The sequence below is a fragment of the Tamandua tetradactyla genome, chromosome 19 (genome assembly GCF_023851605.1).
Source record: "Tamandua tetradactyla isolate mTamTet1 chromosome 19, mTamTet1.pri, whole genome shotgun sequence".
Classification (NCBI taxonomy): domain Eukaryota; kingdom Metazoa; phylum Chordata; class Mammalia; order Pilosa; family Myrmecophagidae; genus Tamandua; species Tamandua tetradactyla.
Window position 1 is genome coordinate 4,405,272 of NC_135345.1, and position 25,072 is coordinate 4,430,343.

The window sequence follows — 25,072 nt, forward strand, 5'->3', positions numbered from 1 at the left end:
GAGATTACCTTCACTCAAGAAAGGCCAATGAAGTTTGGGGTTTCTCTCTCAATTGGTAGGGCACAGGGTGACGTCTGCTAGCTTTCTCTCCCAGCTTCTTGTTTCTTGAAGTTCCCCCACTGGCATTTTCCTTCTTTGTCTCCAAAGGTCTCTGGCTGCATGGGCTCTGTTGGTTCTGGTGGCTCTCAAGCTTTTTCCAAAATGGCTCCCTCTTAAAGGGCTCCAGTAAGCAACCCCTCCTTGCATGGGTGGAGACCCATCTCCATGGAAACTATCTAATCAAAAATTACCACCCACAATTGAGTGTGTCATATCTCCATGGAAATAATAAAAAAGATCCACCCAATAATACTAAATGAGGATTAAAGAACATGGCTTTTCTGGATACATAATAGCTTCAAACTGTCACAGCGCTGAACTGACTCAAGTGCCTTCATTAACAGTAGGGGGTGGCTTTTGTGACTATTAGAGTCTAAAGTTGAAAAAAAAACAGATAAAGGGGACATAAGTGAAAAGGTTTTACAATCACAGGATAAAGGTTATATAGTTATATAACCACGATTAAAGATCAAGGCAAGTGGATTATAGTTCAGCAATTTCAGGCATTTCCTCCTGGCTATTCTAATATACTAAAAGTAAAAAGAAATATCTGTATGCTGATTCAGTGATCATAATCATTGCTTGCATCCTAACTTCTTGGTTACATTCCCACCTTGACCTTTCTGCTGGGTTCCGTCTACCTGGGATGCTTGTTCCCAGATCTTCTCCCTGGTCAGCCATCAGCTTACAATGTCCCCTCCCCAGAGAGGGCTTCCCTGGCCACCTAACCCAATCACCCCAGACATTGTGCATCTTCTTTCCCTGTCTTGTTTTTCTTATCGTTATCCAAACTTCGTCTGCTGTCTGTTACCTCCTCCCTCTAGAATATAAGCTCTGTTAGGTTGGGAACTCTGGCCAGCTGGCTCACCACCAAAGCCCTGGCATACATCTTGGCACACAGGAGGTGCTCAGTGAATAGTTGTTGAATGAAAAGGCCACCAAATGAAGGGCATGTGGCAGGAAGAGGTAGGATGGTCTCTCTGGAGTGAAGCTCAGCCCCAACCAGTGGTTGCTAGGCTTAGGAGCGAGGAGAATACTGGCAAGAACTAGGCGTAGGTCAAGTTGAGAGTAGTCTTAACATGGGCTGTCCCATAGCACTTTCTGTGGTGATGGAACCTGTGCTGGTTTAAAAGTATTATGTACCCCAGAAAAGGCATGTTTTATTTCTGATTCAGTCATGTGGGGGCAGCTGTTTCTTTTAATCCTGATTCAATATTGTATGGTGGAAAGTTTGATGAAATTATCTCCATAGAGATGTGGCATGCCCAGTAGTGGGTGTGACCTTTTGTTTAGATGGAGATGTGACTCCACCCATTCCAGGTGGGTCTTGATAAGTTTACTGGAGTCTTTAAAAGGGGAAACATTTTGGAGAGAGAGAGAGCTGACAGCCACTTCACAGCAGAGCTGACACAGATGCCAACACTTGGAGAACAGAGATGTCTCCATGTTTGGAGACGCTTGGAGCCCAGCAGACATCGCCATGAGATGTGAAGCAAGCCAGAACCTGGAGAGAGCTAAGGGAAGCCAGGAGAGGAAAGCCAGCCTCGGAGAAGCAAAGTGAGGAACCCCCATAGGCACAGAGGCTGAAAGCAACAGAGCCCAGGAGCAAGGGACCAGCAGATGCCAGCCCCGTGACTTCCTGGAGGTGTTCCTGACCCATCAGCTTCCTTGAATTAAGGTATTTTCCCCTGGATGCCTTTGTTTGGACAATTTTATAGGCTTAGAACTGTAAACTTGTAACTTATTAAATTCCTCCTTTTAAAGACCATACTAGTTTTGGTGTATCGTATTCTGGCAACTTACTAACTAACAGAAATAGTCTATGTCTGCCTGGTTGAGGACAGTAGCCGCCAACCAAACGTGCCTCCTGAGTGCTTGAAATATAGCCGTGATACTAGGGAAGCCCTCACGTAAGCACGGGAAGCCGGATGGAGGTTTCACCCGGGAAAGTCTGGATGCTGAGAGATCCTAAAGGCTCTACATCATTTCCTTTATCTCCCACTAGCACCTAAAGGCTGGAGAGAACTGGGGCTTTGCCCACTTCAGCAGCAGCTCTCTTCTACCCACTACCTGACCCTCAGCCAGACACTCAGCTGGTCCTGAATATTCAGTAGTTAAGCCCTTTGGGTTGAATGTGTTAGTTTATCATAAAAACAAAAAATAAGCAAAATTCATTGACTTCTACCCGTAAATTTCACTGTGAAGCTCAGAGCTTCAGCCTTGTCTACTTACATCTTATACAAAACCATACTGATATTCCATAACTTGTTCCCGATTCCATTCTCAGCTGTTTATGCCCCAGATGGCTTTACTAGGGAAAGGGGATGGTGCAGCGCGGTGGTGGCCATGCAACGCTGTGCCAGTGCCATACTAGCCTGTCACCCATCTGAGCTGGGGACCTGGGACTCCTTTCCGACCACTCTTCTGTGAATTCTGAACCGTAAGGAGATGGTGCTAGTGGGAGATAAAGGAAAACAGGGGATGGGGAGAGACAAATGTCCAGAGTTTGGGAGCAAAGTTTAGTTTTAACCTCCTATTTAAACAATCAGTGACTAAAATTGAGCAGAGAATGGGTGTGAGGGATGGGGTGAACCAGGACAGATGTCAAAACGAACAAATGTGGGGGTGGGTAGGGGCTGAGGACTCCCTCCATCCCCTGCTGTCCACACCCTACGGGGTTACTCACAGCTCCTGGCACCAAATTCCTTTTCAATTCCCCGGAGTTGCTCTCAAGTCTTGGCAAAATAGCTCGGGGAAGTGTGTAACCCCATCCTCCTTCACCACCATAAGTCTCAGTGTTCAGTTGATCCTACCTAGAGATGCCCAATGCATGTTCCTTGGCACACCCTGGTCAGGCAGTGTCCTGCAGGCTTGCAGCATGGCTGAGGGGTCGGGGAGTGCTGGAGGATGGGCAGGCACATAGCAGAAGATGGGGCAGAAGTTTAGACGGGGTCAGAGCTAAACCCACTCACCAATCCAGGGAAGAAATGAGGCCAAAATTTTGCTAGGAGCCACCCTCCCAGGAGGTGGAGAGAGGCAAATGTGAGGAAGGGAAGAAGGCAGAGACAGAGACTGGGAGGGAGCCTGATGACATTCCCAAGGCTAGGAATATGTGTTTTTCATGTGGTATCCATTTATATTTTGTGAGGCTGTCCTATCTTAAGTCAAATCAACAACTAAAGTTCATACAATTCCCTTCTTTCCTTTGCAGTGCCATCACCACAGCTTCCCTAAGACTTCCCTGCCTCTTTCTTGCATTAGTCCACAGTTCTCTACCCTGATCGTCTGTTTTAGCCTGCCCCCAGTATCTGCTTGGAGATGTCTACTGTTTCCTTCTCGCTCCTGCCATGGACCCAAATGATTTCAAGGTGGAAAGGTGTTTTTCTAATGTCAGTAAAACCTGGGAAACTGACCTACTATTGTTACCAGGCAAAGGCCATGGATTCTTTTGCCTGATGCGCTCAATATTCAATTCCTGAGACACCGGGGTTTCAAACAGAGAAAGAGTTTATTACTAGGTGTGTAGTATGACAGCAGATGGCCTAGCAGCCCAAAATCTGTCTCCCCAAACTCCTGTAATTCTGATACTTTTATTAGAGAAAAGGATGGGCAGGGTTTAGGATAATGAGCACAGTGGCTCCAGATGATGTAATTAGAGGTGAGCTAATTATTGAGCATGCGCAGATTAATTGCATGCTTAGCCACATAACATATGTAAGAAAATGGCAGAATGAGGTATAGGTGACTTGTAGGTTAAAGTCTAAGCTACTGAGCGTGTCGGGCAGGCCCATTTTGGTTAGATCCAGTCCCGGTTATCAAGAAAACATTGGATTTGGGTTGGGTTAGTTCTGGGCTGTCACAAGACCCTTCATTAATAAACATTAGAGGCTGTTTTTAGAGGTTACAGGACTCTAAAATTAAAAACTGGACAACTGGGTACAAATGAAGGTTAGTCACAAGGTTTTTACATTCCCAGGGCAGAAGATAAGGGCTATATAATCATTATCAGAGATCAAGTACAGCTGGATTACAATTTAGAGATTTCAGGAATTTCCCTCTGTCTACTCCAATAATCCAGAAAGCAAAAAAGGAATACCTATATAATGATTCAGCAATCAAAATCATCCCTTAAATCCTGATTTCTTGGTTACACTATTAGTTGTGACTTTGGTAGAAATTATGACCAAAAGGTGGCGTGACATCTTTAATGATGGGTATTTTATTTATCTCAACAATATAAAACAGTAGCATGCATTTTTAGACAACTACCGATGCCATCAGGCAATCCTGGTGCTCCTGTGGATTCAGGGACCCCTTTCAGACCCCTGGCTGGAAATGCTGGCATACACTGATGATCAATTCCAACTGCTTAGCGTGGCATGTGCCCTTCAGGATCTAGGTTGCTTTTCAGCCTCTCTTTCTGCGTTTGCACCAGCAAGCGCTCACTAATAAGCGACCATAATTACAAATCTGTCTTGAATAAGAATGAAAACTATGAAGAGAGGTGTTGTCCTGGAAGTCAGGAGAAGGAATTTCAGAATAGAATAGAATTTCCAAATATCTGCTGGGCAACTCAATCCAGATGTCCTACCAATATCTTAAATTTGATACATCTCTAAAACCCAGAGTGTTTTCTTTCATTTCTCCATTAGTGTATTGTTCATCTTCCAACTCCCTTGAAATGGAAAACCTTTTGACTCCTCTGCCTTGTTCTATGTATAGTAAATTGCCCAGTCCTGTTGATTGTATCTCTATAAACTTCGTAGATGTTACTAATTATGTGTGTCTTAGTTTAGATTCCCCAAACAGCCTAAGAGCAGGATTTGGGTACAGGTAATTCAATTTAGATGCAGTCTCACGATGTAGGAGTGAGGAAATGGGAAATGTGAGAGAAAGGAAGAAAAGCTAATAAAGAATGATTACTGTATTGATCACTGCTCTTCTCCTGGGCTCAAGTTCACTGGGGACCCTCGGGAGAACTACGTAGACCCATGGTTTTCCAAATTTAGTGAGCACTTGGGAGTGCCTGTTGACTCGGATATTCCCAGGTCCCAGCCATGGGGACTTGATTCAGGAGCTCTGGGACTGGCTCCAAGAAAGAGCACTGATCACACTTTGAAAACCTTTGGCGTAAAATGCATCTTAGAACTACCATGCTCAGAGAGGGGCAGGAATTCTCCCAGAGTCAATCAGCCGGAACTGGAATAAAAAGCGCCCTGGGAAAAGTTTTCTCGCGGGCTAGCACAGTCCCCTGCGACTTTAATGCTGAGGCGTCCTCTGTTTCCTAGGCGACGGGGGCGGGGTGGTGTCGCGCCCCGATGACGTCAGAGGGCCCAAGTGGCCGGCCCCGCCCACGGGGCGGACGGAAGACGATTGACCTGGCCTGGGCTGGCTGCCACCTCGCGGTTAGTGCGTCCTCCTGGCCTGTGGGTCCGTCGTGCGTGGGACATTCATCCTCTGAGCGCGCGTGGTGTGCGCTGGGCGGTGCGGGGTCCCGGCTAGTGGAGCCCAGCGCGGGGTAAGGGCAGGGTGCCCCGGGGCCTGGGCGCGGGGCGAGGCTGCGCCAGGCAGGGATGCGGGACGGCGCGTGCCAAGGCCTGGGGGTGCCGGGGGTGCCCGCGGTGCTGGAGGTGCCCGGGGTGCCCGAGGTGCCCGGGGGTGCCGGGGGTACCCGGGGTGGCGGGGGTGCTGGAGGTGCCTGGGGTGCCGGGGGTGCCGGAGGTGTTGGGAGTGCCCGGGGGTGCCGGGGTACCGGGGGTGCTGGAGGTGCCCAGTGTGCTGTGGGTGCCCGGGGGTGCCGGGGTGCCGTGGGTGCTGGAGATGCCCGGGGTGCTGGGGGTGCCGCGGGTGCCGGGGGTACCCGGGGTACCGGGGGTGCTGGAGTTGCCCAGTGTGCTGTGGGTGCCCGGCGGTGACGGGGTGCCGTGGGTGCCCTGGGTGCTGGGGGTACCCGGGGTGCCGGGGTTCTGCTGCTGACTGGGAGCGGGGACGCGCTGAGAGCCAGGCGGGGAAGGCAGGCGGCCGCTGTTGAAAGCGGGAGAGTCTCCGCGGAGTTTGGATTTTGCCCGAGTCGCGGGCAGCTGCTCGCTGGAGGGAGAGCGGTCAGACCTGCCCTTGAGCCTCCTCTCGCCTGCTGCGGGGAGGAAAGTCTATTGGCGCCGCTGCCGCCGTGGTAGTGGGCTCGGTCGCTGCCCTGCCAGGGGCTGCCCCGGGCGCCGGCACAGGTGAAGTACTGAAGCTGTCCCTGGCCCTGAGCACTAGGCCAGCCCGACCCTGTTCCCGCCCTGGGCACAGAAGCCAGTACCTTGCTGCTGTCCCCTTCAGGGTGAGCCGTGCCTGTGACAGCTGGGTGGCGATGCCACGCTGTCGGTGCCCCGTAGGGGACACACGGCCAGGGCGCTCTTCCCGTAGAATATAAAATCTTTGTCTTATGGGTAGAGCACTCAAGGTGGTTCAGAAAAACTAGATAACCCTTCATGAAGAGCAGGTCGACAATCCGCCTTATTTCATGGAGAGAAAACTAAATTCCAGTTCTGTATGAATAAACGGTTTGACACAAAACCTCTTTTAAAAAAATATTGTAAACAAGCCTATCAAATTTTTGGTCAATACTGTCAAGACAGACAGAATACACTTTCACAACCTTCTATAGCTTTCCATATTCATTCAGGCCTTGCCCTACACGTTATCGAGGATGAAACTACACACTTTTCTTTCACAAAGCCCACATTGTATATTTTACATGCTCATATACTTGAAGTTACCAAAAAGACCTTTGATGCTGTCTTTTCACATCTTACAAACCATAATTAGTTTTAAAATAAAGTTTGCCAAAATAATAACTTAATAGCATTTAACACCAACTTACTTTTTTCCCCATAATAAAGATCTAATACATATAATGCTAGCTTATTTTATTGGTAAACTCATAAATTTAGTGAAAACATACTTAAGTAGAATAAAATTGTGTTTGTTTGATTTAAAAAGTCATCATAAAAACAGGAATAGGACTAGACGTTGTCATTGCATTTATTTTTGTGGCTGTATTCTCTTTTTTTGTTCCTTTTATGGGAAGTTAAAAATCTCGTTTTCATAATATCCTAAAATATTTGAATAAGTTTAAATGAAGTGGTAAGGTTTAAGACCCCTGAGGTGGCCTTACTGATGAGCGTCCCTATGCCCTTCTTTTAATTGTTTCCAGTTATTAGATGTATTTCATATAAAACTGTGACTTGCAGAATTGGAAAAGTCTTTGTCCTTTCTGGAGGCAGCCCTCTGCTGCTTTCTGGAAATTTCAGAGGGCGTTTTTCTTCCCAAATGTCCAATTTTGTTTACAGTAATTACAGAACCGAAGACTTTGAACCCTGGTGCCTAGAGGGTTTTTTCCTTCCCTTTTTCCTCTGGGACTCCAGAAGTACTTATATGTATGCACACTTCTATCTTTAAGCAATTTGAATAGCGCTCTTTAAGATTTTTTTTTTGTTAATTTTCTATTACTATCCAGAGGTCTGAAAATGTACATTGAACAAGCATTTGGCACAAATCGAAAGTTACCCACAGAAAAAACAGAAACACAGCAATATATTTTTGAGAGGGACAAATAAAGGATTGAATATACATCATCTTATCCCATTTCTACTCTCGCTTGCAGGACAGCTTGAACTGTAATACAGAGCCCTTTTCCGTAGAAACATTGTCAGGCGGTTTCTTTCCTGATTCTAAATCATATTGAGGCCAGACACAGAAATAAACTTTTTTTTTTTTTTTTTTTGCATAGGCTCACAACTAAAATCTTTCCGGTTTTTCAAAGTATAGCACAAAGTATAGCACATTCCTGAATTCAGGAATGCTTTTAGAATTAGAACGTCCCATTTTATAGAATTTCTGCAATCAGTAACCAATTAAGAACACCTGAATAGGTGTTCCGTTAACTCGCCAAACTAACAAATTTAAACAGACACACTTAACAGTTATTATATATAATATTTAAGTGACATACCAATTAATAACTAAAGATGGAGTCACAATTAACAGATATTAAACACTTATTAAACCTAAGTAACACAACTATGAACTGTTAAACAGGCAGCATAGACTTAATTTCATTAAATGCCAGTTAATTGTTGGCATACTTATTTTCTTGGAGTAGACTCAACAGACGAACTCAGGTCAGGGCCTCGAACTCCATACAGAGTGGAACTCAGAAACAGCGGTGTAGGGGTCAGAGCAAGGGAGATGGTTCTGGAAGTGGAAACCCTAGGTCTGGGGGCCTTGAGCCTCCGTCCTGACATCCTGACCCACTTTTACCTTGATGAGCCGCTCACTCAGTCTGATGTCCAGACTTGGAACTCGAAACTGTTTCTCTCTTTGGAACTTTTTAAGTGCCAGCAGAGCAGAGAAAATTCCATTTTCCAAGTCTCTAGACTTTTGAGTCTAGCGGCCACAGGAGCTTGATTACTGCCTTTACATGTCCTTCTGGGGCTCAAGAACTTTGGACAGTCAGATTCCTTGCTTCTTAAGAAACTTCGTCTCTTGTGGGGCCACCAATTTGATACTGATCAAAAGTGATGGATTTTTCAGTCTGATGTGCTCAGATGGTCAATTTCTGAGACACCAGGGTTTCAAAGAGAGAGTTTATTGGTGGGCATGAAGCAGGAGGACAGATGGCCTCTTTAAGCCTAAAAATCTGTCTCCCCAGTTGCAGTAACTCTGATAGTTTTATGGTACCTAAAGATGGGTAGGTTTTAGGATAGTGAGTGCAGTGGCCCCAGATGATGTGATGAGAGGTGATCTAATTATGGAGCATGTGCAGATTGGTTGCTTGCTTTGTCACAGAACTGATATAAGAAAATGGTGGCCTTGGTATGTTGATAGATGTGGTTGTTAGTATTATAATGAGAAATCGGTCGCTTATAGGTTAGAGTTTAAGCTAGTGAGCATGTCACATGGGCCCGTTTGGATGAGAATCAGCTCCATCCGCCAGATAGCTTCAGAATTGAGGTGGATAAGCTCTGGACTGCTCAGGCCTTTCATTGATAAACATTAGGTGTTGACCTTTGTGCTCATAAGACTCTATAAGTTATGGAACAGAATAAGAGGGTAAAAGTGAGGGTGAGTCACAGGTGTTTAGAATCACAAGATAAAGGTTATGTAGTTACTCAGTCATTATCAGAGATCAAGGCAGCTAGATTGCAGTTCAGTGATTTTAGCTCTTTCCCTTTGTCTATTCTAATATACCAAAAAGTAAGAAGAAGTGTCAATATAGTGATTTGGTAATCATAATCATTTCTTAAATCCAACTTCTTGGTTGCATTAGGATCATGAGATTTGGGGTCAGCCATGCCAGGCCGAAGCTGTACGCTCTTGAGCAAGTTGCCTAACTCTTCCAAGCTTCAGTTTTCTCATCTGGGAAATGAGAATACTGATAGTATTTGGGTTGTTGGGTACAAATGAGGTATGTAACTGCTTGACACGTCTCCCTATATTCAGTAATTCTTCATAATTGGAGGCTATTATGATAGCTTTAATAGGGGCAAAGAGAAAGAAAGAACCCAGTAGGCATTAAAGCGGTGAAATGGAGGGGGGTGGTGCTTGGTAATTCATTGGGTTATGGTGCATCAGAGGATAGCTCACAGATACCCAGCTTGTGTAGCCTTGGGCTACTGGAGGTGGAACAGGGCCGATGGCAGGAGAGGCTGGGTCAGGAGGGAGTGGGTGACGTTCGCATTGGGCACTTGGGGTGTGAGCATATCTGTGGATGAGCGGGAGGGGTCCTGTAAACTGCCCCATGGCCTTGAGACTCAGGAGCTGTAGACCTTGGAGCCGTCTTGCATTCGTGCCAGTTTAAGTTGGAGGGTACATGGGTGAGATGGCACAGAGAGTCTGGCTAGGGTCAGAGTCTGGAAGGAGCCTGGAGAGGAGCAAAATGAGAAGGAGACTGGGGTTCTGGACTCAGGGAGGGAGCAGGTTGAAGTCCAGAAATACGCAATTTCCCTTTGATTTTGTGGCTTGCTTTTTTGAGCACTTGATCTCTACCAAGAGCTGTGCCTGACAGCTTTCACTTTTTGAACAGCTTTTTAAAGATATAACTCACTTATCATACAACTCACCCATTTAAAATGTATGATCCAATGTTTTTTAGTGTATCTGCAGAGCTGTGCAGCCCTCATCACTAACTCACTCCATAGCATTTTCATCACCCCAGAGCGAGCTCTTGGACCCATTAGCAGTCTCTCCGTTTCCCCTGTCCCCTTAAGTCCTGGTAACTACTAGTCTGTCGTTGGTCTCTCTCTATTTGTCTGTTCTGGACATTTCACGCACACCGCATCATGCAGTGTGCAGTCTCTTGTGACTGGCTTCAGGGCTTATCTGTGTTGTAGCATGTCTCTCTACTTTTTTATTAATAATATTTCTTTGTTAGAGAAGTTGTAGGTTTATAAAAATATCATGAACATAATATATAAAATACAGAGTTCCCATAAACCACCCTTTTATTACTCCATGCATTAGTTTGGTATATTTGTTATAGTTCATGGAAGAACATTTTTATAAATGTACTAACTCTAGTCCATCATTTACAATAGGGGTCATCAGGCTGTATATTCTTAGGTTGTTTCATTTAACTTTTATTCTAGTAACATATGTATGACCTAAAATTTCCCCTTTTGTAACCACATTCATGTATATAATTCAGTGCTGTTAATTGCATTCACTGTGTTGTGCTGTCATCACCACCATCCGTTACCATAACTTTACAATCTACCACAATGGAAATTCTGCACAATTTAAACATTCACTCCACATTCCCTACCCCAGGCCAGCCCCTGGTAACATTTATTCTGGATTCTGACTCTTTGTGTTTGCTTAGTCTACTTATCAGTGGGAACATACAATATTTGTCCTTTTGTGTCTGGCTTATTTTGCGCGACATGATGTTTTCGAGGTTCATTGCTGGTGTTGAATGCATGCATCAGAATTTCATTCCTTTGTGGGTTTTTTTGTCTTTTATTTTTGTTTTGTAATGCAGTTTTATTGAAGTATATTCAAACACCATATAAACCATCCGAAATACGCAGCCACTGGCTCACAGCATGATCACATGATTGTGCATACAACCCCATGATAAATTTTAGGACATTTTCATTACTCCAGAAAAGAAAGGAAAAATAAAAAAGGAAACCCAAATCCTCCCACATCCCTTACCCCCACTATTATTGACCTATAGTATTGGTGTGGTACATTTGTTACTATTGATGAAAGAGTATTAAAATATTACTGTTAACTATATCCATAGTTTGTAATAGGTATATTCCCATAATATTGACTCCATGTAACAGTGCCATACATTTGTTCTAGTTCATGAAATAACCTTTTAATAGTTGCACAGTTAATCACAGACGTTATCTGCCACAGGATTCACCATTTTATTCATTCCCAGGTTTTAACCTCCAATGTTCCTTCTGGTGACATGCATGACTCTAAACTTCTCCTTCCCACCACCTCCACTTGCCATTCGTACTGTTTTTATTCTAGCAGCATCATGCTACCATCACCTCTGTCTGTTTCAGAATTTTTAAGTTCAATCTCGTTAGACAGTCTGCATAATATTTCGCAACTGTTCCCCATTCTTTAGCCTCATTCTGTATCCTGGTAACCTATAGTCTATATTTTATGTCTGTGAGTTTACATATTATAACTAGTTCATATTAGTGTGATTATAAAATAATTGCTCTTTTGTGCCTGACTTATTTCACTTAACATAATGCCCTCAAGGTTCATCCATGTTGTCGCATGCTTCAGGACTTGATTCCTTCTTACTGCTGAATAATATTCCATCATATGTGTATACCACATTTTGTTTATCCATTCACTGGCTGAACACTTGGGTTACTTCCATCTTTTGGCGGTTGCTAATGCACTGTGATAATTTGTGTGCAAATATCTATTTGAGTCCCTGCTTTCAGTTATTTTGGGCATATACCTAGTAGTGGGATTGCTGGGTTATATGGAAATTTTATAACTGCCAAACTGCCTTTCACAGCAGCTACACCATGTTACATTCTACCAGCAATAAGTGAGTCTTTCTATCTCATATCATTTCTATTTCATATCATCGACAACACTTGTGTGCTGGTTTGAAGCTGTTATGTACCCCCATAAAAGGCCATATTCTCTCTTTTTGTTAATATGCTGTGAATGGGGGTCACATTTCATTATTTTCCATGTGAACATCCCATTATTGCAGCACCATTTGTTGAATGTTGTTTTCTGGAGTGCATGTGCCGGGAATCGGTCCTGGGTCTCCTGCATGGCCAGTGAGAATTCTACAGCTGAACTACCCATGCACCCCACGCCATGTACTCTTAGTCTATCCCCATGGGTGCAGACCTCTTGTAGGGTGGGACTCTTTGATTAGGTTGTTTCCATGTAGATGTGACCCAGCCCATTCAAGTTGGGTCCTAATCCTTTATTGGAGTTCTTTGTGAAGAGGATAAAAGACAGAAAAGCATAGAGAGCAGAGAGATGAAACCAAGTGAAGAACCCAGGCACAGAGAATCCCCAGAGATGCAAAGAAAGTACCCACGGGAGCTGCAAGACAAAGCCACTGGAACTAGTTGCTGAACCTGGGAGAGAGGGGCAGCGGATGTTGGTATGTGCCTTCCCATGTGGCAGAGGAGCCCCAGATGCCAGCAGCCTTTCCTGAGAAGGTATCCTCTTGTTGATGCCTTAATTTGGACGTTTCATGGCCTTAGAATTGTAACTTCATAAATCCCCACTGCTAAAAGCAAACTCATTTCTGGTAGATTGTATTCCAATAGCTTTAGCAAACTAGAACAACTTGTAATTTTCTTGTTTTTGAATAGTTGCCATTTTAGTGGGTTTGAAATAGGATCTCATTGTGGTTTTGATTTGTATTTCCTAAAAGCTAATAATATTGAGTATCTTTTCATTTGCGTTTTAGCCATTTGCATATCTTCTTTGGAGAAATGTCTACTGAAGTTTTTTGTCCATTTTTAAATTGGGTTGTCTTTTTTTTTTTTAACTTTTTTTATTGCATAATTAACATATATACAAAGCAAAGAAAGAAAAAATAAGTAGTTTTCAAAACAATCTTCAACAAGTAGTTACAGGACAGATCCCAGAGTTTGTCATGGGTATTTATCTTTTTATTGTTGAGTTGTAGGATTTCTTTATACATTCTGAATATTAAGCTCTTATTGGATATGTGGTCTCCAAATATTCTCTCCCATTGAGTAGGTTGTCTTTTCCCTTTCATGATATAGTCCTTTTATGTAGAAAAATTTTGTTTTGATGAGGTCCCATTCGTCTATGTTTAATTTTGCTGCTTGTATTTTGGGTGTATCTAGGATGCTATTGCTTAACACAAGAGCCTAAAGACGCGTCTCCGTGTTTTCTTCTAGGTATTTTACTATCCTGCTTCTTATATGTAGGTCTTTGATCCACTTTGAGTCAATTTTGGTAAAAGCTACAAGACAGGGGGTCCTCTTTCGTTCTTTTGCATATAAACAGCCAATTCTCCCGGCACCATTTGTTGAAGAGACTGTTCTTTTATAACCAAGTAGACTTGTCAAAAATCGGTTGGCCAGGAACGAAGTCGTGAGGCTGCAACATTGTGAATGAGCCTGTGGGACATTTGGTGAGGCAACATAAGCCAGACACAAACGAGCAAGTATTGTGTGGTGTCCTTTAGAAAATGCTTATAAGAAAACAGGGGCCGAGACCGTAAGCTGTTGTAGCAGTCACGTTGAGTTTGGAGTGGAAACTGTTATTTCTGGGTTCTGAGAGGCTTTTATACGCGTCTAACCTGGTGTTTCGAGGTGAGGATGAAGCCCATCAGGCTGGGATTAAGGTAACTCGGCACCCAGGGCTATCGTCTGCGCCTTAGAACCTTCTCTGCGCTTTGGGACCAGAAGAAGAAAAGCCTTATTTTGTCCTGAACCTAAATTTTCTGTGGCACATGATCTAATTGAACCTGCCTGGATAGATCATTTAAACAATCCAAACACAGGGAGCCCAGAATAAGAATGAGGGCCTTTAATCCTGTATAACTTAATGTAATACCTGGATAAATCCCAGAGTATGTTAAGCAGATAATCAGAAAATATTGGCAAAGTTCCTTGAGGGATGGGAGAGAAAATATGGAACTATTAAACTTTACCACTGGGGAAACCCCTGATACTGTCTCTAATATTGGGGACACCCAAATCAATAGGCCAAGCCCTTGATCATTTTTGAAGGACAGTTTTGCTGGATAAAAGATAGAGTTTTTGGCTGTCAGTTTTTCTCTTTCAGTACCTTAAATATATCATACCACTGCCTTCTCACCTCCGTGGTTTCTAAAGTCTTAGAGAAATTGGTACTTAGTCTTATTGAGGACCCCTTGTTTGTGACAAATCAGTTTTCTCTTGCTGCTTTCAGGATTCTTTATCTTCGGCATTTGACATTCTGATGAGTATGTTTATCAAAGTAGTTCTATTAGGGTTTATTTTGTTTGGAGTACCTTGTCCTTCTTGACTGTCTTTCATAAGAGTTGGGAAATTGTCAGTCATCATTTCCTCAGATGCTCCCAGTTTGCAGCCAGAGGAGACATTAGGTCGATTGGAAAGAGTAGACCATATCTGGGAACCCAAATGAGGAACAAGCAGCCCCAGTGGCTCAGTAGAGCGGGAAATCTGTGCAAAGGTTGCCTAATACGTGTTCCTTGCTCAGTGTCAGGTCCCTCCCCCTGGGGTGTCAGTGGACTCTGCCCTCAGACAGCGCAGATTGGTCTCTCTCCAAGGCAGAGGGGATGCTGCCACCCGAGACCCCAGCCTGAGCAGCTGCCCTCCCCTAGGACGGCCACAGTAGGGCCTCCTCCCCTGCTCTTCTGGGCCTTTGTGCTATGTAACTAATTAAGCAGGTGTTTGCTGCATGTCTTTGTTGGGCCTGGGCCTGTGTTTGTGTGACCAGTGTGTGACCCCTCGTGCCGCAGCTTGTTGTAGTTTGCTGTTCCCTACGTGTGGACTAGGCTGGACTTATAGTGGAGTCCTCTCCTCCCAGGGCCAGCCTGGGGTGCGAGTGGGGCGCCTGGGGACAGTGGTTTTAACAGGGCTTTCACAATGGTTCCTTTCCTTGGTCTCTCTGTCCTACCCTTCGCCCCTGTTGATATCCGATGTTAGTCTCCACCAATGCCAGCTCACTGCGCTGCTGTTCTCGACAGTTCCCTGGCCCATAAGTTGCTCCATGGTCCATTCAGATCCAATTATATTTGGGCCCCTTCCAGGGGCTCCAACAATGCAATGCCACAGTCTCCATTTCTTTCAAAAGAGCCCTTAGGCTGTAACCCCACTTCATTTACAGTCAGCTCACTTCCGGGGAGCTTTGGAGTTCTGTTCCCATAAACCGTTCTCCCCGGGTGACGTCTTTGAGCCTCTGTGTCAGAGTTGGGGCAGGAGACAATAGCTTCTTGGGGAGTGGGATTCCCGCTTCCTGAGCAGGGCCAGGCTTTCCTGCCCGGAATAGAGCCTCTGAGCCTGGAGCTGGGGGTCCTGGAGGGGCCTTATGTCTGGGCTGCACACTCTTGGCCGGGAGCCTCCGCCGTGCTGAGCCCCGAGGTGGGAGGACACGAGGGCATTGTGACTGAGATGTCACACACGCCTCCGGTTCTTACTGAAATCTAGTATGTGTTTTTGAATGTTTCCTCATTTGCTGTGTGCCCCTGGGACAATTTTTAGAGATCTGAAATGATTTTTTGATTTGAAAATGATTCTTTTATGATTCTCACTGGCAGTGGTTGTGTGCCTGGGCAGCGGGTCCACAGAGCTCCTTGCACCGCCTTTCTCCTAGTCTTCCCCTCTGTCATATCACTCATTCTTAACTGCAGCCCCGCTCTCCAGGGGGGCTGTTGGCTGCAGAAAGTAATGGTCAGCTGGACACGGTGTGGCAGCAGAGGCCAGCGTGGGAGGAGAAAGTGTGTACTTGGTGTGCGCGGAGACCTGCGGGAAGTTCGGCTTTGAAGGGGGAGGGAGATGTGTCTTCCTTACCACACCCCCCCTCCCCTCTCTTCTCTGTCTTGTGTTTCTCTATGGCTTCTCCCCTGCCCTGCCCTCCTCTTCTGTCCCTTGCACGCTCTCCGTCTCTGTGTCCTTTTGTGAGTCGTGGGAGCCCCAGTTGCTGTGGGCTCTCATTTCTCTCCTACCCACCCCTGACTTGGGGTCTCTCTACCCCTGCCTGGTCCCGCGGTTTCCTCCATCCATCCTTCTGTGGGCCTCTGCTCCTTCTCTTTCATCTCTGGACTCTCACGTGTACCTCATCCTTAGGTGCTGTCCCTCCTTCTATAGTGTTTGTTCTAAGATAGTTTTAGAAATAATAGGGAAGCCTCGTTTAAAGTCACTTGTAGTTAATAAGATAAAGACTTTAAGCCAAAGATTTAAAACCAGAAAAATGGGAAATCTGTAGTTACACTCTGGTCAAAAGAGCTTTCCTTCTGGGGTCAGATGCTGCTGGATTTGAATCCCTTCTCTGCCATTTTTCCCCCTGGAGGTTTGTGAGAGATGTGGAGCTGCTCAGCTCCCATCCCCCATCTTTGAATAGAGACCATGGGGCCTGGCCCATGTGGGGCCCAAAAAGACCCAGTCCCCAAACCCCGGAGCTGCCTGGCCTGACACTCCCGTCCTTTTCCTGTTCACATAGAAGAGCGGAAGTGACCCGTCCACCCAGAAAGGAGACTGCTTTCCACTGCTCCCCAACAGTACTGACCAGGCACACCGAAAGCCCCACAGCCCACACTCTTTCCATGTTCAGCTTAAAGGATTTGAAAGTTCTGTGGGCCTTAAAGAGTCAGGTTGGCCCGAGTGCACCCACGAGGTACAGGGGACGTCCGGAAGACTGTGGCAACAGCAGGTGAAACCTCAAGCTGAGTGTCTGCTCTCTCCAAGCCTCATGCCAGCATCTCACAGGACGCAGAGCCAGTTCGCCTTTTTCTTTTCATTCTGTGTTTGTTGGTCTGGTAGATCGCTGTGTGTGCTGGCCTTGGTTTAATTTTGTGTGTGTTGGTGTGGCAGGTGGCTTGGGGACTGGTGTGAGTGCTGGCCTTGCTGCTTGCCCCAGCAGCAGTGCCTCTGGGTGCTGGCCGGCCTCTGCTGAGAGACTGGGAGAGGAGGGCAGCATGCTTTACTTGCTTCTTGTTTTATCTGCTAGTTAGTAATTGTATTGTCTCCTTTTCTTTCTTTCTTTGTTTTTCTTTTCTCCTCCCCTCCCCCCTTTTTTCATTCTTTTTCTTGTTCTGGAGGGCTGAGGAGTGGGAAAACTTAACTCCCATGCTGGTCTGAAACTGTTCTGTCCCCCAGAAAAGCCATGTTCTTTTTCCTCATCTGATCTTCTGGAGGCAGACCTATGGTTTGTGGTGGGATCTTTTTGATTACGCCGTTTCCATGGAGATGTGACCCACCCGGTTGCAGGTGGGTCCTTTTGATTGGCTGGTTCCCATGAAACTGTGTCTCTGCCCATTCAGGGTGGGTCCTAATCTCCTTTCTGGAGCCCTGTAAGAGGGAGTCACTCAGCGCCAGCACAGCAGAGACGTTCGGAGATGCAGGAAGAAAACGCACCCAGGGAAGCTGTTTGAAACCAGCAGCCAGAGGACCAGCAGGTGCCAGCCACGTGCCTTCCCAGCTGTCAGGGGGTTCCTGACCCATCAGCTTTTCTTGCGTCAAGGCATCTTTCTCTGGGGGCTTTAGTTTGGACATCTTTATGGCCTTAGAACTGTAAACTTGTAACTTAATAAATCCCCTTTATATGGCATATTACATTCCAGCAGGAATAGCAAAGTAAAACACATGAAGACAGGAAAGTATGGCCTGGTCACAGGAAAGAAAGAATTTGGCAGTAGCTAGTATGGAGGGAGCTGAGGTTCTAGAGTTACTAACCAAAGATTTTGGATCACCTCTCTTGAATGAGATCAATGTACTAAAGGAAAAGCTAGAGAAAGAACTAGAGGATATCAGGAAAACAACATATAAAAAAATGAAAATTTCACTAATGAGATTGAAATTATAAAGAAGAACCAAATAGAAATTCTGGAGCTGAAAAATGTAGTAACTGAAATGAAAAATCCAAGAGTGGATTTTAGCAACAGATTGGAGGAGACAGAAGGAGGGACCAGTGAATTTAAAGCTAAGGCAATTGAATTTGCCCAGTTTAAGAAGCAGAATGAAAAAAGAATAAAAATAAAAGGACCAGTGCCTGAGAAACATGTGGGACACATGTTTATTTGGTCCAGTGTGTGGTCAGTCTCCACACTTGGGTCCTGTACTTGAGAGAATAGAGACTGTCTGTTTTGGGGTGCAGTGGGTTCTAGGCATGTTCAGATTGCCTGTATTTTCTTATGGGAATTTTTGGTCTGTTTCATTTGTAAATCACCCACATATTTAGTAATCACCAAAAACACTGATAGAGCTCATGGCTAAGGTTTACTGCAGTGAAAAGAAACACGAAAGTGGGGTCAACGAGGGAAAAAGAGGTAGAACTTGGAGCAGCTTCCGCAGGTTTCCTTTGGCTTTCTCTCCATAAGCAGGCACTGGGATGAACACCTTTCCCCAGCAAGGGAAAGTTGCAACCACACCTGTTCTGTCCAGCAAGACCCAGCACCCAAGGTTTGCACTGGGGGCTGGTCCCCAGGCCCCTTTGCCTAGCAACTCTCAGAATTCCAGACTCCCAGAAGGAGAGCAGGAGTTTAGCATACATCACACTGTTTGCACACATAGTGAAGGCACAGAAACCACCCTTATCAGGGAGGGAAGGTGAGAACTGTCCTGAAATCCATGTCCCCAGAGCCTTCTGAGGACAGCCTCTCATCCTGAGAGAGGCGTGTTGAAGTTTGCAGTGTATGGATTTATCTGGTTCTCCTTGCAACTTTTTTTGTTTTGCATATGTATTAGCTAGGGCTCTCTAGAGAAATAGAATCAGCAGGAGATATCCGTAGATATAAAATTTATAAAAGTGTCTCACGTAACTATGGGAGTGTAAAGGTCTGAGGTCTGTAGGGCAGGCCACAAGCTGTTAACTCTGACGAAATCTGCAGCGAACTCTCAGGAGAGGCTGGCTGGACAACCATGGGGATGGAAGAGTCCAAATCCGAAGGGTAGGCTGTGAAGCTGGTGACTCCAATGAAGGGTCTGGACAAACTCCACAGGAGAACCTGGCTGGCCGAAGCAGGAAAAGAGCCTGCCTCTTCTGAATCCTCCTGAGGGATTAAGCATCACTCATTACAGAAGACACACCCCTTAACTGATTACGAACACAGTCAGCTATGGATGCAGCTGCTGTAATCATGATTTAAGTCCATGAAATGTCCTCATAGCAGCAGATAAGCCAGCGCTATACCCGACCAGATGACTGGGTACCACCAGTGGCCAAGTTCACACATGAACCTGACCATGACAGCATATTTTAAAATGTGTTATTAGTCTACAAGTTTAGAATTGTAATATCTTCCTGATATAATGAGCTTTCAAAACTTGTCATTACTTTCCTTAAGGCTGGTAAATCTTTTTGCCTTAGAGTACACATTGTTTAATACCAGCATTTTGGTTAATGCTTGTCTGGTGTATCTTTTTTTTTTGTTTTTTTTTTAATCCTTTTCCTTTCTACCCTTTTGTTTGCTTTTGTTTTAGCTGGGTCTTTTGTCAGTGGCTTATAACTGCATGTTTTTTCTTTTTTTACTAGTCCAGGCTGACGACTTTTATTTTTTTATCTGCAACATATAGACCACTTGCATTGATCAGACATTTGTTAAATGAAATCTTTGGGGGTAATGTCTTCTCTCTTACTACTATTTTCTGTCTGTTCCCATTTTTCTTTATATCTGTGTTTGTGTCTGTCTGTCTGCTTTTCCCCTTTCTTCTGGCCTTATTTGATTGTATAAATTATTTGCTCCCATCTGATTTTTTTCCCCCTCTTTTTGTTTGTGAGTGGGTGTGCTCTATTTCTACTTTTTTGGTATCAGAGAAATCTTGAACTGCATCCTTGGCTCATCCTAGACTAGAGTTAGTGTCTGCATTCTCCCTCCACGTGAAAGGAGAATGTTAGAGTACTTGAACCCTGACATCTCCCTCTGGACCAGTTGGCCATTGTCACGTGTTGCAGTGCCACCATTTTTAATAAGGCATGTTTGTTTCTCCAGTCATTGCCTGTTTACATGTAGATGGACATTTTCTGAGGCTGGGTTCTAGTACTCATGCTCACTACTGGGTGACCTTGGCAAGCCCTGGCCCACCCCCTGAGTCTGGGAGGTCACAGCCCCTCTCCCCCAGGGTGCGGTGCAGAGAGCAGGAGGTCAGCGCAGTGTCCTCACTGTGAGGAGTGGTGGGGGGAGCAATCCATTTCCAGAGTTTGCTTCTCGTTCTACCTGGACGTTGCTGCTTGCGTTTTGTATGTCTCTGGAATTGGGAAAAGCAATCCCTTCCTGCATTTTAGTTCGGGGGCTTGGCCAGTGGTGGCCCCTGGGCCCAGATCTCACCAGGGCCTGTTTGGTAAGCACTCAGCCACCCCCACTCCTTTACAGCTCTCCCTTCCTGCTCTCTTGCTCCAACCGCCCCCATTGAGCCGTGCACACTGCTACAGAAACTCCAGGGCCCCAAGACCTAAAATATTTACTCCCTGGCCCTTCCCAGCAAAAGGGTGCAAAGTCCTGCTTTAGACCAGTGAATCATTTCTGGAAGTGACCGATCTGGCCTGTCCATGTGGTACTTGTCCTTTGCCGTCCCTTTGAAACTAGAGTTGCTCTTTCGCTCTGTATGACACATTCCCCATCGTGCCATTGTCCGTGAACGGCTTGACAGATGGAATTAGCACCGCTTGTTCCATGTGTGTATTTTGTGCAGCCCTGAAGGATGGCTCCCCCTGCGGAAGGAAGCGTGGACGCTCTGTTGCCAGATCTCCCCAGTGGGCCCCTGCAGGCCTATCGGGCAAGAGCGTCCTTCAGCTGGAAGGAGCTGCTGCTGTTCCTGGAAGGCGAAGACATGCTCCGCTTCAAGGTAGGGGCCTGTGGCCGTGCACTGTCCGTGCTCTCAGTGGAGCTGTGCATCCGTCTGGGTCTGCCGGAGCTGCTGTGACATACCGCACAGCTGAAACCACAGAGTTTATCGTCTCAGCACGGGTGAAGGCCAGAAGCCAAACTGAGCTGTCGGCAGGGCCCTGCCTTCTCCCGGGATCAGAGGCCTCTGGTGCTGGCGCTCCCCTGTCACAGCCAGCTCTCTCTCGCTTCTCTGGCTTCTTCCCACTTCTGCTGCTGCTGGTTTCTCCTGACTCCATCGGAGTTTCCTCTCTTTAGAAGGCCCCCATACTGATTCCCCTTCTGATTCAATTCGGCTGAACCTTAACTATAATAACATCTCGAAAGATCCAATTTATAGTAAAAATGGGCCCACACCCACAGGAAGGGGATTCTGACCTGAACATGTCTTTGTGGGGACGGGTCTCAGATGCAGCAGTATTTAGTTCCCCGGCATAAATGGGGCCGCAGAGCGCCCACCGAGCCTCACCTCCCTGCCCGTGAGCTGTGGCCGGCCCTGACTTGCTGGGAGTGGTGCTGGGAGCCGCACAGGCCTCTCCCCTCTCTGTCCCTAGGGTCAGGCTGCGGGTGGGCGTGCAGTCGGCCCCCAGGAAATTGTCGGGGAGCAAGGGATGAAGGTGGATGGTCACCCTGCCTGAGCCCCAGGTCCTCTCTGTGAGTGACCTCCACCCCTGCCCCTGGTGTCCCAGTCAGCCTGGTACAGCCGGTGGCCTTGGAGAAATCCTGTGTAAGTACAAGCAGCCTGAGACTCTGTTGACCACCCCCATCTCCTGCATTGACAGCAAAACATCTTCTCAGCTCTGGAGAAGGATCCCCTCTTTGCTCGTTCCCGTGGAGCTGACATGTCAGTGGAGAAGTACCAGGAGCTGAATTTCCTGCGCTGCAAACGGGTCTTTGAGTATGACTTCCTCAGCCTGGAAGAGACACTCAGGGCACCACTGAAAGTCCGGGCGCTCATCTGCTGCCTGGGGGCCTACGACTGGTCGCTGGCCAGCAAATACTTTCTACACTCATTGGTGAGTCTCGGGACGGGAGGGCTAAGTGGGTGTCTCCCCGTCGGCTTGGGGGTGCAGGCACCCCAGCTGCTGTGTCCTGGGGCCACACCAAAGCAAAAGAAATGGGAACATTTGGATGCTCAAGTGCAGAACACAGTCATCCAGGGAGCACATAGGATTTGTGGGCATTAGTGTCTGCTTGCTTTTATCCTTTGGGGGGATTTTTTAAATTATTTTTTTCCTTTAAATTATAAAAAAGAACATATATACAAAAAGCAATAAATTTCAAAGCACACCACTGGGGGATTTATGATACCTTTGAGAAATGTTTGTTTAAAGAGACTTGTTTCCTTTTGTAAATATGGAAAGCAAAAGTGGAGAGTAGAATGTGCAGGCAAATCTTGTATTTTTTTTTTTGAAGAACTTTTAATTAGCTAAATATGCAAAGTTGTGCACATAAGTCTGTGAATTAAAAACACTGCTATGTAAGCTAAAGGACCATAAGAACAGGAACTTTGGAACATTTTTTTGTTTTATACAGAAAAGAAAATGGGTCAGGAAGCAGGGCAGGGAGAGAGCAGCGCGGGAAAGAGCAGGACAGAGAAAGCAGGGGAGAGGGGAGCAGGGTAGGAGAACAGGGCAGAGGGGAGCAGGGCAGAGGGGAGCAGAGCAGGAGAGCAGGGCAGAGGGGAGCAGGGCAGAGGGGAGCGGGGCAGAGGGGAGCGGGGCAGAGGGGAGCAGGGCAGGAGAGCAGGGCAGAGGGGAGCAGGGTAGGAGAACAGGGCAGAGGGGAGCAGAGCAGAGGGGAGCAGGGCAGGAGAGCAGGGCAGAGGGGAGCAGGGCAGAGGGGAGCAGGGCAGAGGGGAGCAGGGCAGGAGAGCAGGGCAGAGGGGAGCAGGGCAGAGGGGAGCAGGGCAGGAGAGCAGGGCAGAGGGGAGCAGGGCAGGAGAGCAAGGCAGAGGGGAGCGGGGCAGAGGGGAGTGGGGCAGAGGGGAGCGGGGCAGAGGGGAGCAGGGCAGAGGGAGCAGGGCAGGAGAGCAGGGCAGAGGGGAGCAGGGCAGAGGGAGCAGGGCAGAGGGGAGCAGGGCAGACGGGAGCGGGGCAGGAGAGCAGGGCAGAGGGGAGCAGGGCAGAGGGAGCAGGGCAGAGGGGAGCAGGGCAGAGGGAGCAGGGCAGAGGGGAGCAGGGCAGAGGGAGCAGGGCAGACGGGAGCAGGGCAGGAGAGCAGGGCAGAGGGGAGCAGGGCAGAGGGGAGCAGGGCAGAGGGAGCAGGGCAGAGGGGAGCAGGGCAGAGGGAGCAGGGCAGAGGGGAGCAGGGCAAAGGGAGCAGGGCAGAGGGAGCAGGGCAGAGGGGAGCAGGGCAGAGGGGTGCAGGGCAGAGGGAGCAGGGCAGAGGGGAGCAGGGCAGGAGAGCAGGGCAGGGAGAGCAGGCAGGGGGAGCAGGGCAGGGAGGGCAGGGGAAGCAGGGCAGAGAGAGCAGGGCAGGGAGGGTGGGGAGAGCAGGGCAGAGGGAGCAGGGCAGAGCAGGGCAGGGGCTTGGTTCTCCCCCCAGCATGCATGCTGGCAGAAGCCTGGAGGGGCCAGCATTGTCCTCACCGTGGACGAAGTCCCTGTAGGTTGCTGGGCACAGTGCTAGGCTGGGCTGGCTCTTTATGTGTCCCTGTCCTCTCCTTTTCCCCCAGCCTCCTTCCCTGTCTCCCTGCTGCCCTATAGGGTCTCTTGCAGCCACCACCTTCCGAGGCGAAACCGCCGGGGGAGGAGCCTGGTCTCGTGCATTCACCCACACTCCAGGCCCCAGAGGAGGCTGTGCCTCTGGGGCGCGCCCCGGGCCTTGGAGCCTGGCCTTGCAGCTGCCCATTAACCCCTCGGGGCCTCAGCTGCTCACGGCCCCGTGGCGAGGGACCCGTGGGAGTGGACACCGGTGCTGTCAGGTCTGACCCCCAGAAAAGCAGTGCTCCTGTTCACTTCCACCTGTTCATAGGACAATGTTACATTTTCAGAACTTTTCATCAGCAATCTACAACTCTGGCACCCAGAGGCATTTCAAATACATCCAGAAGGCCTTCACTATGGAGGTGGGTTGAAGTCCCTGTGCGCTGTGAGCACGTCCTGCTGCCGGTTCCCCTGGGGCTTTGTGGGGAGGGTCTCTGGGGGAGGAGGGAACTTCTCCTTTTAGAATTCTTTGGTTCATCCTGAATGGCTGGCGCCCTCTTGTTTTCCAAACAGGGCTGTCACCTTCCTGTATTATGTGGGTTTCGCTCCCCCAGTCGAAGCAGCAGCCTTCCGCTCCTGTCCTCCGTCCTGCCGTGGCCCTGCCGCGGCGCTCTCGCTGGTGGCTGGCATCGGCGTGGCTTCCGCTCCGTCCTCGCAGGCTGGGGGTGGTCGGGGAGATCGCCAGGTGGTTAAGCAGGTCCACGGTGTTTCGGGGGTTCTACCATGGTAAAGGAAAGGTGGGCAGGAGCCCGTCTCACCTAGTGCCATCTTGTGCTTCGGTTTGTAGATTTTCGGGTGCTATGCTCTGACTGAGGTGAGCCACGGGAGCAACGCCAAGGCGATCCGAACCACCGCGCACTACGACCCTGCCAGCCAGGTAGGCGCCCGGGGTGCCTGGGTACAGAGCTGACGAGCCGCGGTACCCTCGGGGACAGGAGAGACGCGGTGGCCCGGGTCTCCAGACGTGGGTGCTCATGAAGTGCTCGCTGACCTTCACCGGGCCGAGCCGGGGGGACTCAGGAGAGGAAGGGCTAAGAGGCAAAGCCTGGCCCCTCCCTGACTTGCTCGGTGAAATAGGATAAAGCCCTAACTTTGTAAAATGTCACCAGGTCACTTGCTGGTGCGGGATTTGTGAACGTTTCAAAATTTTGTGCTTTATAAAAAGTGTAAAGAAGTCTTCTCACTGACCGGTGTC

At 47.7% G+C, this 25,072-nt stretch overlaps 1 protein-coding gene across 6 annotated transcripts in view; it reads left to right on the forward strand.

The window, feature by feature from the left end:
• The window catches only part of ACOX3 (acyl-CoA oxidase 3, pristanoyl), a 90,235-nt gene that overhangs the window by 13,375 nt on the left and 51,788 nt on the right, over positions 1-25,072 (forward strand). For 2 of the 6 annotated variants that reach the window (XM_077136302.1, XM_077136300.1), the window contains exons 2-5: positions 20,979-21,131; positions 21,952-22,185; positions 24,165-24,239; positions 24,665-24,754. In XM_077136302.1, coding sequence (XP_076992417.1) covers positions 20,988-21,131; positions 21,952-22,185; positions 24,165-24,239; positions 24,665-24,754 — 543 coding nt within the window. In that variant the 5' untranslated portion in view covers positions 20,979-20,987. Of the gene's footprint in view, positions 1-640; positions 1,778-5,414; positions 5,618-17,611; positions 17,747-20,978; positions 21,132-21,951; positions 22,186-24,164; positions 24,240-24,664; positions 24,755-25,072 lie in introns of those variants that run through there. The other 4 variants (XM_077136301.1, XM_077136299.1, XM_077136298.1 and 1 more) reach the window with 4 other exon arrangements.